Here is a 14,847-nt window from a genome sequence, read left to right on the forward strand (position 1 = left end):
GAAGACTCTGGATTTTATGTTTCGAGCTTTCGCTGTGTTCAGCACACACGCTGTACCGAAAGACCTCTCGGGATTCAACCATCCTCACTAACGAGCTTATTCGAAGGACGGGAGAAGACACGGAGGATGTGGCTTCTCTGGACAAGTGTAGATCATCATTAGTTCAGAAGAGAGCCTCCTAATATAACCTATGTGTTATATATGGGGGGATAAATTATATCTGAAGCCTGTCATGGTGCTAAATCTGCACTTCATCAGAGGGGGTTTTATCTCACAGTCAGTAAGTAAGTACCCGAGGCCGATGCTGTGGTAAAATAATAATGCACACAACGCACCAGGCCATATCTCTCTGGAGCCCCATGCTTGTGGCCTGAGCTGGTTTCATACCCTCGATGATCACTCCGCTTTGAAGATGATGGCGTTGTTGTCCGCTCTCTGTCGCCTCGTGCGTCCTCGTGCATACATTTCCTGTGAATCAGAGGGCTGTGATGAAGGTTTGATTAGCCTCTCTCTGGCAGCTCCTTCCTGTCGCAATGATGACAAATGACGCATGTGTACAAACACAACACTGGACCGACAAGAACACACTAACGCAGACACACACACACATACTCAGGGACGTAGAAAACCAATTTTATTCAGCACACAGCTCGGGATTATTAATTCAATGCATAAGTCTATTATTCATCGCTGCATTTCTTTAATTTATTGTGATCCATCTCTTTCTTTTTCCTTTTATAAGCTTGCAACAACATTTAATCAATTGTATGTTTTTATTTTTGATTTGAACCTGTGATCGATATCTGTGATCAACTAGCTTGCGCTCCAAGTTCAATGGAGCTTGGGCGATAAATCTAAATAAGAGCAGAGCAACAGGTTTATTTGTACGTTTAAAGATGATCAGTCAACATGTTTTTTTTTATATCTTAAGTATTAATACTAAGTTTAAAATAAACATTTTAAATTTATTGCAGGATTTTCCACTTGCTGACGTTGTTGTTGTTGTTGAACTTCATAATCCTGCAACAATGATCATTCCCCGGTGCAGAGAAAATGCAGCGAGTATTGTCCGAAAGCTTCCTTTCTTTTCTTCTGATGAGCTCCCTACATAGCTCTTTATATAGAAGACCTTATAGTATAGGGCCTATACAGTGAGTAGGGGTTGAGTGGGGACTTCAGACGGAGCCACTGTCTTAATACAAAGAAAAGGCTGTAGCCTCAGTGTTTAATTTTATATGTACGAAGCTCTTAAGTGCATATCAAAGACCATTTTACGAGATACATGATTTTTAATGAGTTGACTGGAAACACACATTCTTTCTAATTAACTAAGGAGGCTAATGCTAACTTAATTAACTACTTTAATTGGTTAGTGAGCGTCAGCAGATAAACTGCTGTTATTATTTAAATGTGTAAAGTGTCAGTAAGACGTGAAACCTTCTGTTGTTGACATGGAAGAGCCACTGATTCCAACAAGTGCTCTAAATTTCAGGAGGTAAACCTTGAGACATTATCAGACATAGCAACAGTAACTAAGGTGTTCGCTCATTACTCGCAAGTATCCGCAACAATATAATTGAGAGTGACTGCTTCCAAAGTAGCTTAAACGTACGGTTGGAAGCAAATCTAAAAAGATAATTCCATACATGAATGTTGTTGATGTTATTAAAATGTTTTTGGACATTTTCTATTTCTCAACTGATGCTGGAGCGTCCACTGTACGTTTTTGCTTTTTCATATCCCTCTTTAGCATGAAACCCACTTATGATTTCACACTGTTCCCTCTGGTCCCATAGCGACACACAGCACAGTGTGCTTTGGTTAATTGGACAGGTCACCCCTCTGAAGTCTGCCCACTCAGCACATTGGATCTGCCAAATTGAATAATCAATAATCGAATGAGCGCGGCAGTCTGCATTTAGAAATTGCTGAAACATTATAGTCCTAGATGAGCAGGAACAGAGAGAGATCTAAGGATGGCGACTTCATGACATGTTAATTCTCTTTTCTTTGTTATGGCTCCTTCGGGAGTCATTCAGCCAAATCCCTTTCTCTATTTATATGTCACTCTTGATTTAGCTCATAAAGCCAACCATTCAAATTTCAAGCCCTTTGAGTGTAAAGTGTTCAAACCTTTTACAGTGAATATTCCCCATTCACACTGCATATCCAAAAGTGGATTGATTCGGATTCCTGTAGCTTATTTTCTATTCGTTTTAAGTCCGGCTCTTTTCTCGTCCATGATTTAGGTGGTATCGAGTTTGCCTGCGTTTGCAGAGGGAACGTGTTGCTGAGTGCTGCAGCCCAAGAGGACATATTAAGTGAGAAGTGGGCTGTGTAGAGAGGAGTTGGCGTGGACCAACTGCAATCTATAAAAAAAACCAAGGCGGAGGTAGACAATGGACCACAGCGTATACATACTAATACGCTGTGGTCAAATATATGCACAAGGGCTGGGAATTGGAATCACCTTCATCGCTGTTAGATAAATCAATGAACATGTTGCACACATGATTATTAAAATTAGGTATTTAGATTTTGATTTGAAAGATGACAGATGAAGTCAATCTCCATAGATATCTTCATCATGTGTATATGAGTTCAGGTTTGATAGATTCGTTTAGCATTTACTGATGTGTCATTTATCTACAGTAACTGAGATTTCACAATTTAATTGTTATGCACATCTTACCGCACATCAATAATATGCTAATTCAACATTTTCCTCATGTTGTTTGAATCTCTGGGTAGCGGCTACAGCAGAAGTGGAAAGAAACGGGCAATCAGCTCGCCGGTAAAGGTTAAAACCGCTGGCATTTCAGCAAGGCAAGGCACACATTTGTCAAAGACCCTAATGAAAATGCTACAATGGCACATATAGATTTTGGAGCATCTTGTGGATACTTTCAGCCCTCGACATAAAAAATTGAACACATGGAGATGGAACTGTGTGTTTTACTAATGAAACAGAAATAAGCCACATCGAGAAGTTAGATGCTTTTAGTGCAAAACAAGGATCTAGTGACGTGGATGCCACAAAACACAAAAAGCAAAAGGCTAAATAAGATAATGCAGTTTTTTTATCCGGTGGAAAACAGCAACAAAAGTCATGTTTTTAAGTGTCTGTGTGTTTGTTAAGTAACACAAGCACATCCTGCATACGAATGTCCTGTTACAATGAAATGCAAAACAAAGGCTGTTTACCCCCCCGGGGCTCGTTGCGGTAACATATGAGCTGGATTGTTTGCTCTTATTCCATCTGCAGAGGTTGAGTCAACATGTTTCCACTGGCTGCTCCCAATCCTCGTTAGGAGGGATTTCATTATGAAATCCTGAGCGGCCACAAGAAAGCCACAGCAGCTCACGGTCACGCCGCTCTCGCCGTGGTCCTGATCATCAAGCCAGGCAATCAAACCACATTGTGTTCCCATGCCACAGATCTCATTCATATTGTAATGCTTCCTGAAGGGAATTCAGACCAGGAGCTCTCACTTCTGGGTGCGAAATAATGCGAGAAGTGATAAAACAGCGGCGACATGCATGTTACCAGACGACAAAGTGGTGCGTTCAAACATCCTCTGGGCTGCTAGTGGTGGAGGGGATTGGGTAAATCAGCAAAAGCCAAAACAAAACGTAAACTGGTTCTTGCCAAAGTACCTGCCTTGTTAAACCCAAAAAACAAATCACCACTTTCTCAGTCCCGACCTCCCGCTGGTCCTCGCTTGGCCTTGAAGGAGATACTGTACATTATCCCTATTTGTTCAGTGTCTTTTTTTTGATTTCAAAGTTTTCAAAAGTTAAAAACCCCAAAGTTTGCGTTAAAGGGAGGAAACTCTTCCCCTGAAGATCCTGAAACTGAATCATTAGTCCAGCAAATACTTACAGGGTCTCCCCAAACTTGCATACTGCTTTCCTATAGCTCCTAGTTGAATGTACGCCAAGCAAGAGCAGAGGCCGACATCAGCTACATGTTTTGGAATTGGTTGACCAACAACAAGCTCTGTTTCCTCCAATCAGAGGAAACAGGGCTTTCTTTGGAGGAGGGCCTGAGAGAGACAGGAGGCTGAAGGACAGTTTGTGGAAAGTAGTGTGTTCACTGAACGTCAGAGCATAAACCTTTGGTTACAGAGTATCTACAGCCTGGCACACTCCTATCCACCCTCTGAAATGCAAATGTGTGAGAAACCAGAAGTGTGCACAAGCCTCGACAGTATTTTCCTGTTCACGTTTATGAAGGTTCCCCTCGATAAAGGGTTCTGTGAGTACAGCTGTGAACAGACGTGGTGAAGATCTGTCAGCACGTTCCTGGAGCTTCACAGGGCAAACCACACTATCAGCCTTTCTTTGACTTAGCACCTATAGACACCCTATATAACCTGGGTGACTGAGAATCTTCACAGACCTGTACGGGGCTGTCTCTCGCCGTCCTGGTGTCATAGCAACAGAGGCTGTGTTGGTTAATCTTCACTGCTCAGAGGAGCCGTGATATCCCCTGGTTCTGATGTGACTCCTGCAGCCGAGAGACTGATTCTACCAGCTCTTTCATCGCTCTGTAACGTTTCTGTGTTTGCACGTGTGCGTACTCCTGTTCCTGTCGACCTGATGAACACACGGTGGGAATTCCCGCTGCCTCCTAAAGTCTCAGCAATTAGTCTGCTCCGCAAAAAAAAAATTACAACGCCACCTGTCTAATCTGAGCCAGCCATGGAGCCAGCCTCCTTCTTGTGACAGTATTTAGACTCATGTATCCGTGCAACAGCTTTCACTTCTTTTTTTTTCCAACTCCCTTCTCAGGTCGTTCTGGTCACTCTCCATGTCTACACCGGTGTAGCCAAGCCCACTGGGGTGTAAAATTGAAATACGCGGAGCCAGACAAAACAAAAGATAACAGTGTTTTTGTTTTTTGCAACCCAATGGGAAAAATCATATTTTCAGTTTTTGAGATAAATTGCTCTTCCGACACATACTGTAGCATGCTAGTGTTATCTCAAGGGGATTACATGCATTACTCTTTTCTAAGGAAGGCTTTAGAGGCTGATAGAGGTGTTTCCATTTAAAACGTCATAAGCCTATCCTAATTCATCAGAGGCGCCGTGGCACAGCGGCCGCGGCCCGGCGTGTTTGAGATTCTTCTCACACTCACTGTATCAACTATTCATGGCTCGGCAGAGTGAGTTATTATGGTGAATGACAGTGCCGGGGTCAGAGGAGTGAGGAATCACAGAGAAACAGCGGAACATGAGCAAAGGATCAATGCTCAGAGCAAACACAAGACATTAGTTATGTTCTCAATCTCTCGCAAAAGACTGATGGCAGCTTCTCCCTCAGGTTTTTAAAACCATGTCTCCTCTTTCCTTTTGATGCCAAAAGGAAACTGTCATCAGGCGCTATTGTATAATCACATGCTATGAGCCCAAGAGCCAGGATCGTAGAGATGCTTGTGTATGTGCTACTTTTCATTTATGTTTTATTTTAGAATTTTATGTTTGGTAAATATAGTGAAAATACAGTTAAAGAGACATGCCGCATATTTGAATAATGTACAACCTGATAAAACCAGAGGAGCTGCAGCAATGGACAAGTTGAGGAAAGTGATGTGTTTTCTGGACATTAGAGCATGTGAAACTTTTTATGTAATAACAAAAATTAAAATTATGAACTGAAACATGAGCAGAATATGTCCAACTGAACCACAATAAGACAAACATCTCGTTCGAGCCTCTTCACAGTTACGAATTAAACTCTGAATAAAGTGTGTGTTTCATAACTTTGCACACATACTTAGTTTCGTTTTTTTCTCATTCCTTCATTTTGATAAATCACTCTGTTCTGTTCTGAGTCTAAATCATTTATTTTTTTACATTATGACTGAAGCTATTACTTCGATGTATGTGGCACATTCAAAGACATAAATATTCAATAAAATCTAATGTTTAATCCCTTGTATCACTGCTGTCCTTCGAAAACTGTTCAACTTTACTATTTACTCTTTGAACATTATAGCTGCCAGACTTCAGGATGTTTGCAGGTGAGCATTTACTCGAAGCACCATCTGTCTGTGAACATGGGCTCTCAGGAACATCTGCTGGGAATTTAATTACAGCAGATACAAAAGTTCACTCGGACTCAAGGACAAAATGATTAGGAATTACACTGCGACCCCAAAAGTACATTTGTGGCTGTAATCCAAATATACATCTTAATTATGATAAAATACACTTTGCTTGTATTAAATTCCAGAACTTTGCTTGTATTAAATTCCAGAGTCTTCACTGTGTGTGCAGGCAAACTGTAAGTCGAGTGGTGAGCAGAGGTTTACAACCATGAAATGGGGATTTGAGATTTTCTTTCTGCTGTTTTGTTAGTTTTCACTGCAAATATATAAAATATCCAAAATGACGAATGTGTTGAAAGCTGAAAGATAGATACGGGTGAATATTCCTGAATATATTTCACTCTTTTCTGTTCCACCCTGCATATCAACCGAGCTCATGCATTAAAATATGAAAGAAGAAACTTGTCTCATGTCAAAGTCTGGTTTATCAGTTTGCATCTCCTCAGGAGTATTTGAGAATTTCCAATTTCTCCAACACTGACCTCTGTCTTTGCCCCGAGAGCTTGAATTAAAAGCAAGCAAGGAGCGGATGGATGAGACAGCGAGAGCGAGCGAGCGCTCAGTCAGACATTCACACATGCACGCAGACACACACACGCACCCACACACACAGACACACACACACACACACAGACACGCTCACTAGGATCCTCCTCTCCACAGTCCTGCTGTGCAGTTTCTATTTGGATAAAACTGAGCTGTCGCAGAATAACAAGTGCAAACAGCAGTGGAGTCACACAGTCGACATCCACTCACGCAGGAGGAGACTGAGCCCACTGTGTTGTGGAGATAAGACGAGACAGAGCAGGACATCTGCTCCTGTCTGGTCATTGTGCTCGCCGCCACATGCACTTCAGCCATTACGGCTCAAGTGTTACCTGAGGCTAGTGTTGGGAAACTGTTTTTAGAAGTGAGGCGACTGCGATATTAAAGTTCTGTGACCAAAAAATGGAAACATTTGCGGTTAATTGTGTTAAACTGTTATATAAAAATGTTGTATTTCTGTATTTGCCCACACTGTCCATCTGGTGGCATTGTGCATGTGTCACATGGCAGCTTGTTGCATCTATTTCTGCAAAACCTGGTGGCAGAAGGTCTAATTCGCCAGAGGCAGCCGGTTCTAATCCGAACGTCAGATGAGCCAAGCCGCATTCTCACGCACGCTGTCTTCCCCGACGACATGGATTGATGAGATCCTCTGAAGGGCAGCGGGCGCACTGCTGGCTCTGACACGTCCTGGCAGTGGGTCTGCAGAGAGATGGGCCGCGCCAATGCCCGTTTTAAATATGACCTCCAGTAGCTGGGACATGATCATCATAAAAATGAATACTTATTAAAACTAAAAAGCTCTCCCTTCCTCTCCTCTCTCCTCTCTCCTCTCTAGCCCATGCCGGCTTGTGTGTTTGTTAAAGTGTGTGTCTGCGTTCCGACTGTTTTCCTCGCGGCTCAGACTGAACCCATGTTGTGTTTTCTCCTCAAAGTGTCAAGCTCGACGCTGTGTATCACAAAATGAAGTGCTCGTTTATTGTCAGTTTTATCATCCAAGGCTTAAGTGGAAGGAAGCATGCACACACGGACAAAAAAACACTGACACAGTTACACACAACGGACCATTAAGAGAACTCACTACTTTTTATGTTTGTTTCCCCCAGACATGAATACAAGTATGGATTCCTAAGAAGTGCCTCAGATGGATGCAATGGTCCATATCTTAACATTTAAAAAAAACAAAACTGTAAACAACACATTTCTGCAACACTGTGCATTTCCTGAGAATGGTCGTCACGAGACGTAAGAGGGCGAAGTGTGAATCATTAAATCGTCATTTAGAAAGAAGGGACTCCTGCACAACGGCACTGGCTCAAGAAAACACTGAGTCATGCGATAAATACATGATGGATGTGCCGCGTCATTTACTTTATCTGAAAGAAAAAATGATAAATGCTGTTTCTGTCTATGTGCGTTTCATTATTTACCCACAGAATATCGGGAACACTCAAACAAACATTACAATAAGTGGCTTAGTTTTCTTCTCACTGACATTTATGTTCCTTCATTTTGATAAATCACTCTGTTCAACAGAGTCTAAATCATTTATTTTTTTACATTATGACTGAAGCTGTTACTTCGAAGTATGTGACACATTCAAAGACATAAATATTCAATAAAATCTAATGTAAGGAAACAGGTTGAGGTCATTATACAAGTTTGTGTTGCTGCTGTGTTGCAGACTTTTGTCCGATAATTTAATAGCGTTTAATTGTATTTAATCCCTTGTATCACTGCTGTCCTTCGAAAACTGTTCAACTTTACTATTTACTCTTTACTAGGGTGTTTCATTCTTACAGTTTAAGTCAGTTGTTTTACCTTAAAGTTGAAATTGTTATAGACACATGATGAAGCCATCAAGTCTCACATCGTATATATTTCTGTGAATTTGCACACAATCGAGAAATGTTGTAGTTTTCACTGGACAGCGATGATCGATGATCGAAGAAGCAGTCACAGCTGCTTCTTCAGTCTTTTAAATATTTAAAGAGATTTGTGCAGAAAACACATTGATGTTTCTCTCCAGCCGGAGCGGACTGACATATAACACAACTATCCGCTGAGGATCCAGTTCTCATGCTTCACTTTAACATTTATTACAGAGAAAAATACTGTTCACTCACTGAGGACTCTGGGTAGAAAGTGGCGAATGCACATCTTGTTCTTGGGTTTTATTATTCACGAGGTTCGATTTGTTCCGTGTTTTTCTTTAATTTGTCTTCTAGCTCTACTTTGAAATGATTCCCAGCAGCTTCACATACGACGATGAAACTGTTTACCAGGGAGTAAACATGCCTTTCTCCCTAATAAGCCTGAACCGACAACATGTAGATGGCGTCGTAAATGCCTCCTTCACATCACAACACAACAAATTCAATCTCCTCCGTGTAGCTACAGCACCTCAGACAATCATTCCAGTCCAGCTGTGAGGTAACATCAGTGTAGTAATAGACAAAACACATCCAAAGTTTAAAAAAAAATGACACGTTTATAAAGACTGTCTGACACAGTTTGTGGTTCCATCGCCGGTTCTTCTCGCCGTGGACGGAGGAACAGTGTGGAGTGTCTCAGCGCTGCCTGGAGAAGAGGTTCCTCAGGGCGTTGTTGTAGTTCTTATTGAAGGCGGTGTATATGAGCGGGTTGAAGAAGGAGTTGGAGTAGCCCAGCCACAGGAAGATGCTCTTCCAGATGGGCGGGATGTCGCAAGAGCACAGCGGCACGATGAGCTCGGTGATGAAGAAGGGGATCCAGCACAGCACAAACACGCCGATCAGAATGCCCACCATCAGCGCCGCCTTCTTCTCCTTCTGCTCGCGCCACGTGTCCCCGTCCGTCTGGAAGGTCACGGTGGCGTGGCGCACGGTGAACACCATCTGGGGCTGCTGTGTCTCCTCCTTCACCTGCAGCCGATTGAAAGGACAGATCAGTCACGCTATCGATTCAACGGTCCGTCAGAATGAGAAAGGAAATATACTGACAACAAAGGCCAAAGAAAATCAATTACTGGGGGGGGGGGGAAATGCTGAGAAGAGATGGATTACTGTATATAGGCTGAGGAGGAGAAGTATGAATCGACAGGTGGCTCAACAATCCACAGATTAAACACACAGAGAACTGAGCATAAAGTCGGAGTCATGTCTTAATCTGAGCTATTTTCCCCCGAAACCCATTTTGTGCCATTACCCAAACAGGGCGTGCAGCGGGGGGGAAGGAAGAGGAGAATGTCAACATTAATCTGCTGACTTTCTGTTGCCTAGCGCAGCTCAGGGCTGAATCGCTTTGTTTATCTGTCGAAGTCGCCGAGGTCACTTCTCCCGCCGAACAGCTTCTAAACGTTCCACAGCTCCGAACGTGTCAGAAACGAAGCACACACAACGGATCCTCTAAAGCCGTTTTGTTCAATATTTAAACAACAAGCAGCATCGGGAATGGGGGGGGGGGAGAACTTTTTCACTCTGAATGGAAATTTGAGTTGAATCACTTTGGGTCAGCGAGGTCCATGGCGGACGAGATGGATGAAGAGAATCCATTTACAGCAGAGGCCAGAAGTTAAAAGCGCAGTGCTGTTGGGAAGGAGGTTTCAGATTCAATGGGAGGTTTATGACATCTCAACACTTAATACTCTCGCTGGTCCAGCCACTGAAAGAAGCTCTTTACTGCAAATCCTCCTTCACACAGGAGGTCGATGAGGTTATGATGCACCTTCGACCTGAGAAACTGAGAAGCAACCTTCAGTGACCTCAAGCTCTATGGAGAAATGGAGAAAAGAATTCCAATATATATATACATACAATGACTTGTAAGATGTCGTTTTCAAACCCTCATGACAACGAAATGTAATCGAGGTTTGATATTTTAAAGTTTAACCATAAGCCTCACCTCCAAATATAGAGAGCTGGATTTAAGAGAATAAACATATTTTAAATCTAAACATGAATCCACATCTTTTCTGAATAGTTTATTTGTGAAATAAAGGTTTCCATATCAACAGAGATACTCCGAAATCTGTGAATGGCTCATACCTGCCAATTTTTCAGCCATCCGACATATGGGTCGGGCTCAAATCCACGACCAGCCGGAGCGGTTGACATATGTTCCGTGACCCGACCCATCATCAGTGATCAAACAAACGTGCTACACACTCAGTCTCTGACATCAAATGGGTTACCGCCTCCTTCTGCTCCTGTTTCGGTGATTCTGGTGATGGTCTTGCAAAAGTCAACAGTCGTGGCACCTTTGCTCTGTGACAATTTTTTGCCAAGCTCGCGGCTATCCAAAGCTAATATCAATGCTGTAAAACTTTTACGCAGAACCGTGTATTAATATTAATATATTTTTACCGGTTACATAACTATATGCATAAGCCTTACAGAAAGTGGATGTTTGGATGTTTAGGATTCACAGCCATCCGGAGGTGAGTTTGCATATTGACAAGCCCTCTTCTCATCCTCATGGCCGCCAGGTAAAGTAAAAATGAGTCAGGCCCTCTCGGGAGCACAAGTTCGATCTGTCTCTGTTCTGAGGCAAATCAATTATAAAGTTTCAGGTGATTATACACTTATGAAAACATAATAATGAATGTTATAACTTCAGTTTCTTCCAACAGATTCTCCTAAATCCCACAGTGAATCTTTAAAAGTGCGAGAGACACGTTAAGTCGTATGTTCAGGTAATTTAGTCAGGAAACATAGAGTAGACAAAACCTCAGCCACCTGTTATATGAACCATTTTCTGAAACAGTATATTTTTTGCTAATGCTATTTGTGCAACCGGGTCAACAATCCCTGCTTCATAACTCCAACTCTCCAGCGTGGCGAGTGCATGTGTGTGTGTACGTGTCTTAATGTCTTTGAGTGGGTGTTGTTGATGGATGAGTGCAGCAGGTTTATTATCTCCGGTGTTGACGCCACCGGTCACATCGCCGCTGACACCGTGCAGCGCTCGCCGCCTCGACTCGTCAATGCACACGCCGGGAAATGATGAGAATAAACTTTGGCTGGGTAATGAGAGACATTTCGTTCGACCATAAGCTGCTGATATGTCCGCGGAAAAGCAACATTACCAATAAACACATATTCAAATTAATTGCTATGGCGGCAAGAGTGATTGCCTGCGTAATGAAACTTGACATAAAGGGTCATTCTGCAGAATGGGGTTCGGTTGCTTGTTGTAATTCTTCTAAATTGAACTTTATTTTTTAATCTGAATCTAATAACGCACATTTTCACCTATTAAAAATGTGTATTAGTCCATTTCTTTATCGTATCTGTTCAAATAATTTATACTTATGATTAAGTGTCACCATATCTGCACTCTCCATTGGAGCAGGGACTGATGAATCCAGATTTTCGGTAGGTTTTAATGAATTGCTTCAGTCACACATCATAAAATGGCCATTAATTCAATGTGCAGGACACTTTGCACACAGTTAAGTTTCATGCATATTTATGCACAAAATGTCCTGGGGTTGGAAATGGCCCCAATTCTGCGGAATGGCTCAAATTCTATTCTACCAAAGCAATAAAAGACGGCGCTAATTCACTTGACAATTGCTCCCTCTTGATCTTGTTCTCCCAACTCATGTTACACCTCCATGACTAAGAGGCGTCTGGAGGATTTGAGGGAGAAGTACCTGCAGGATTTAAATGAAAAGATCTTTTCTGGGAAACACCTCCTCTTCTCTCCTCTGTGGATGTTTGCCAGATTGTCACAATGTGCAGACTCTGTGTGGTTTTCATAACAAGCAGTTCATAGGTGCAGTAAAAGGAGATGTCTACTCCGGGGATGTCTAATGTCTATCATTGATTTGTTTTGGGAGGGATCTCGAATTGCATTTGCGAGTGTAAAGTGGGGTTCAAACACAATCTTCACGGTGAATAAATGTTTTTTAATGCTGGAGGAGTAGATCTCGATCTGCTGTCTGCTGATTAGAGAGTTATCAAAGGCAGGGAGGTGCAGTGGCCCATTAAAGATGTTGGAGGTGTGTATTTATAGCCGTCAACCTACGCACATTGGCAAACTGGTGTTGATGAGCACGATGGCTTTGATAATTTGTCCGTATGCTCATAGATCAGATGCTCAAGTTTCCCTGATTACTGTTGAATGGCTCATCATCCAAAATAAAGAAGAATGGCAGTGTTTGTGGGTCAGGGGCATCAGCCTGTTGCAGCATGAGAGAAATGCACGATTGAACAGAGGAGGGGGAGGATAATGATATTGTGACTCACACGGATGAGGGGTTATTTTAAGAAGCTGTATCTCTAACAGAAAAGAACAAATATAATCACCTCCGCCATGGGTGTGATTGTGTTGGTCTTGCGGGAGCCAATCCGAAACTTGGCCGCCTTGTAGATCTTCCAGTAAACAAACAGCACCACACACAGAGGAAGGTAAAACGCCCCGAAGGTGGAGAAGATGGTGTAGGACGGGTCCTGGCTCACCTGGCACTTCATGCCCTCTGAGTAGGTCTCCCCCCAGCCGAAGAGCGGCGACAGGGAGATGATGGAGGACAGCAGCCACGTGAGCGCGATCATCACGTTGGAGATCTTTTTGCGCGTCTTCAGCGTGTACTGCAGGTGCCGGGTGATGGACCAGTAGCGGTCCAGGGCGATGGCCGTCACGTTCCAGATGCTGGCCGTGCAGCAGAGCACGTCGAAGGAGATCCACACCTGGCACAGCACGCGGCCCAGTTTCCACAGGCGGCCGTTCAGCTCGTGGACGAGACTGAGGGGCATGACCAGGGCGGCCACCATCACGTCGGAGATGGCCATGGAGGCCACCAGGTTGTGGGGGACGCGGTGGAAGGTCCTCACCCGGAGGATGGTCACCAGCACCAGCAAGTTCCAGACGAAGGTGGCCACCACCAGCATGGCCAGTAGGGTAAGAGTGAGCACACTGAAGACGGAGAAGGGCCGGTAAATGTTTCCCCCGGAGTCATAGGGGTCCGGGGCGCCGCTGAAGTTGGCGGTCAGTGTGCTGGTGTTGGGGTAGGTCATGGTCGCTGCTCACCGCCCGGCAGCCGAGGGCCAAGACCACGTGGAGACACTTCCTGCAGACAGTTGATGCATTCTGCAGAAAGAGGGGAGAGAGAAGGACGACACAGTTTTCTCTCTAACGTCTAAAAGCCCTTTTCAAATTCACAAAATTGATGTAATTCCACGAAATATGTTTCTATGAATAAGGGGTTACGATGCCGTTCTCACACAAAAAAAGTGGCTTTTACCGTGTAGTGCAAATGTTCCGGTGACGCTCACCAGAGAGGTGGTTTAGTGATTTGCTCACAATAGTAAAAAGCACTTGAGTTTCTCATTTCAGCTGTCAAGCAACCTGCCCACAACTTTCAAGTGCAATTTCATCTGCTGTTAAAAGGGCTCGAGAGAACGCCGCGACATCTCAGTGCCCGGAAAGGACCATGAATATTCAGTTTCATCATCCCACTGCTGTTCTTTGGATTTGCATCAAAGTCGGGCCTCCCGTGCAAAAATCAAATGTTTTAAGTGGAGTCTTTGTTGCGCACTCATTTGGGGAAAGAGATCCCTCCTCGCCAGGCTTTGTCGAGTTGGAGGTTTTCAAGAGGTTTCTTTTTTTTTCCAACTTTAATTTACGAGTGTCCATCGGGCAGAAACTCTGTATTAACATAGGATTGTCTCAGTTTGGGGAAGAAAAGATTTGACATGCCAGCTCTGTCGATACGTTCACAGTCTCCGCTTCACAACGCTCGACAGTGCAGAGGCGATGGAGCTGAAACCATGATCCACTTCTACAGTTTGTCGACTGGATGTTTTGTGGAGTTCTGGTATTGATCTTTACAAATTATAGCTTCTGTGTAAAGTGGCAACTACCCAAACCTTCTATTCTACAACTCCATCTGCCACGTTAGCTGTGAATGGAATCACGTGAGTTATCATTAGAAATCCATAATTTGGTCCCGAATACATTGTTATGATAATAATGAGTCAAGGAATCGTTTTTCAGCAGCATCACTGGGGGGAAATGAATGATTTCATGCCTCATGTTTTGGAAAATACGCTCAGATGTGCCAGGTTTCACAATGTCCTGAGTTCCTTTTAATGGTGTGGATGCTATTTCTAATCATTTATCATTGTTTAGCATTTATAAATACCTAGTTTATCCTACTCTTAAAGGGATAGTTCACCCAAAATGAACATTCCTTCATTACATAC

The 14,847-nt window shown here is 43.2% G+C and overlaps 1 protein-coding gene across 2 annotated transcripts; it reads right to left on the reverse strand.

Annotated features, from left to right (window-relative positions):
• Positions 1-9,231: 9,231 nt before the first annotated feature.
• On the reverse strand, positions 9,232-13,659 carry htr5ab (5-hydroxytryptamine (serotonin) receptor 5A, genome duplicate b). 2 transcript variants are annotated; one of them, XM_061094082.1, is made up of 2 exons: positions 12,952-13,659; positions 9,232-9,564 (listed from the first exon to the last, which is right to left on the reverse strand). In XM_061094082.1, exons 1-2 carry the CDS (start codon positions 13,657-13,659, stop codon positions 9,232-9,234), a joined length of 1,041 nt encoding a protein of 346 aa, XP_060950065.1. The 2 variants fall into 2 exon arrangements, with proteins under 2 accessions (XP_060950065.1, XP_060950064.1); XM_061094081.1 differs by having other exon boundaries at positions 12,940-13,659.
• Between the last annotated feature and the right edge of the window lie 1,188 nt (positions 13,660-14,847).

The sequence above is a fragment of the Limanda limanda genome, chromosome 20 (assembly GCF_963576545.1).
Source record: "Limanda limanda chromosome 20, fLimLim1.1, whole genome shotgun sequence".
Taxonomy (NCBI): domain Eukaryota; kingdom Metazoa; phylum Chordata; class Actinopteri; order Pleuronectiformes; family Pleuronectidae; genus Limanda; species Limanda limanda.

Bases quoted from the DNA above. Each gene is read 5' to 3' on its own strand.
- htr5ab (XM_061094081.1), bottom strand. From the start codon at position 13,659: ATGACCTACCCCAACACCAGCACACTGACCGCCAACTTCAGCGGCGCC. The intron at 9,565-12,939 runs GTTCTTTTCTGT...AATCGGCTGCAG, and splicing joins TGGCGGAGGTGATTATATTT to GTGAAGGAGGAGACACAGCA.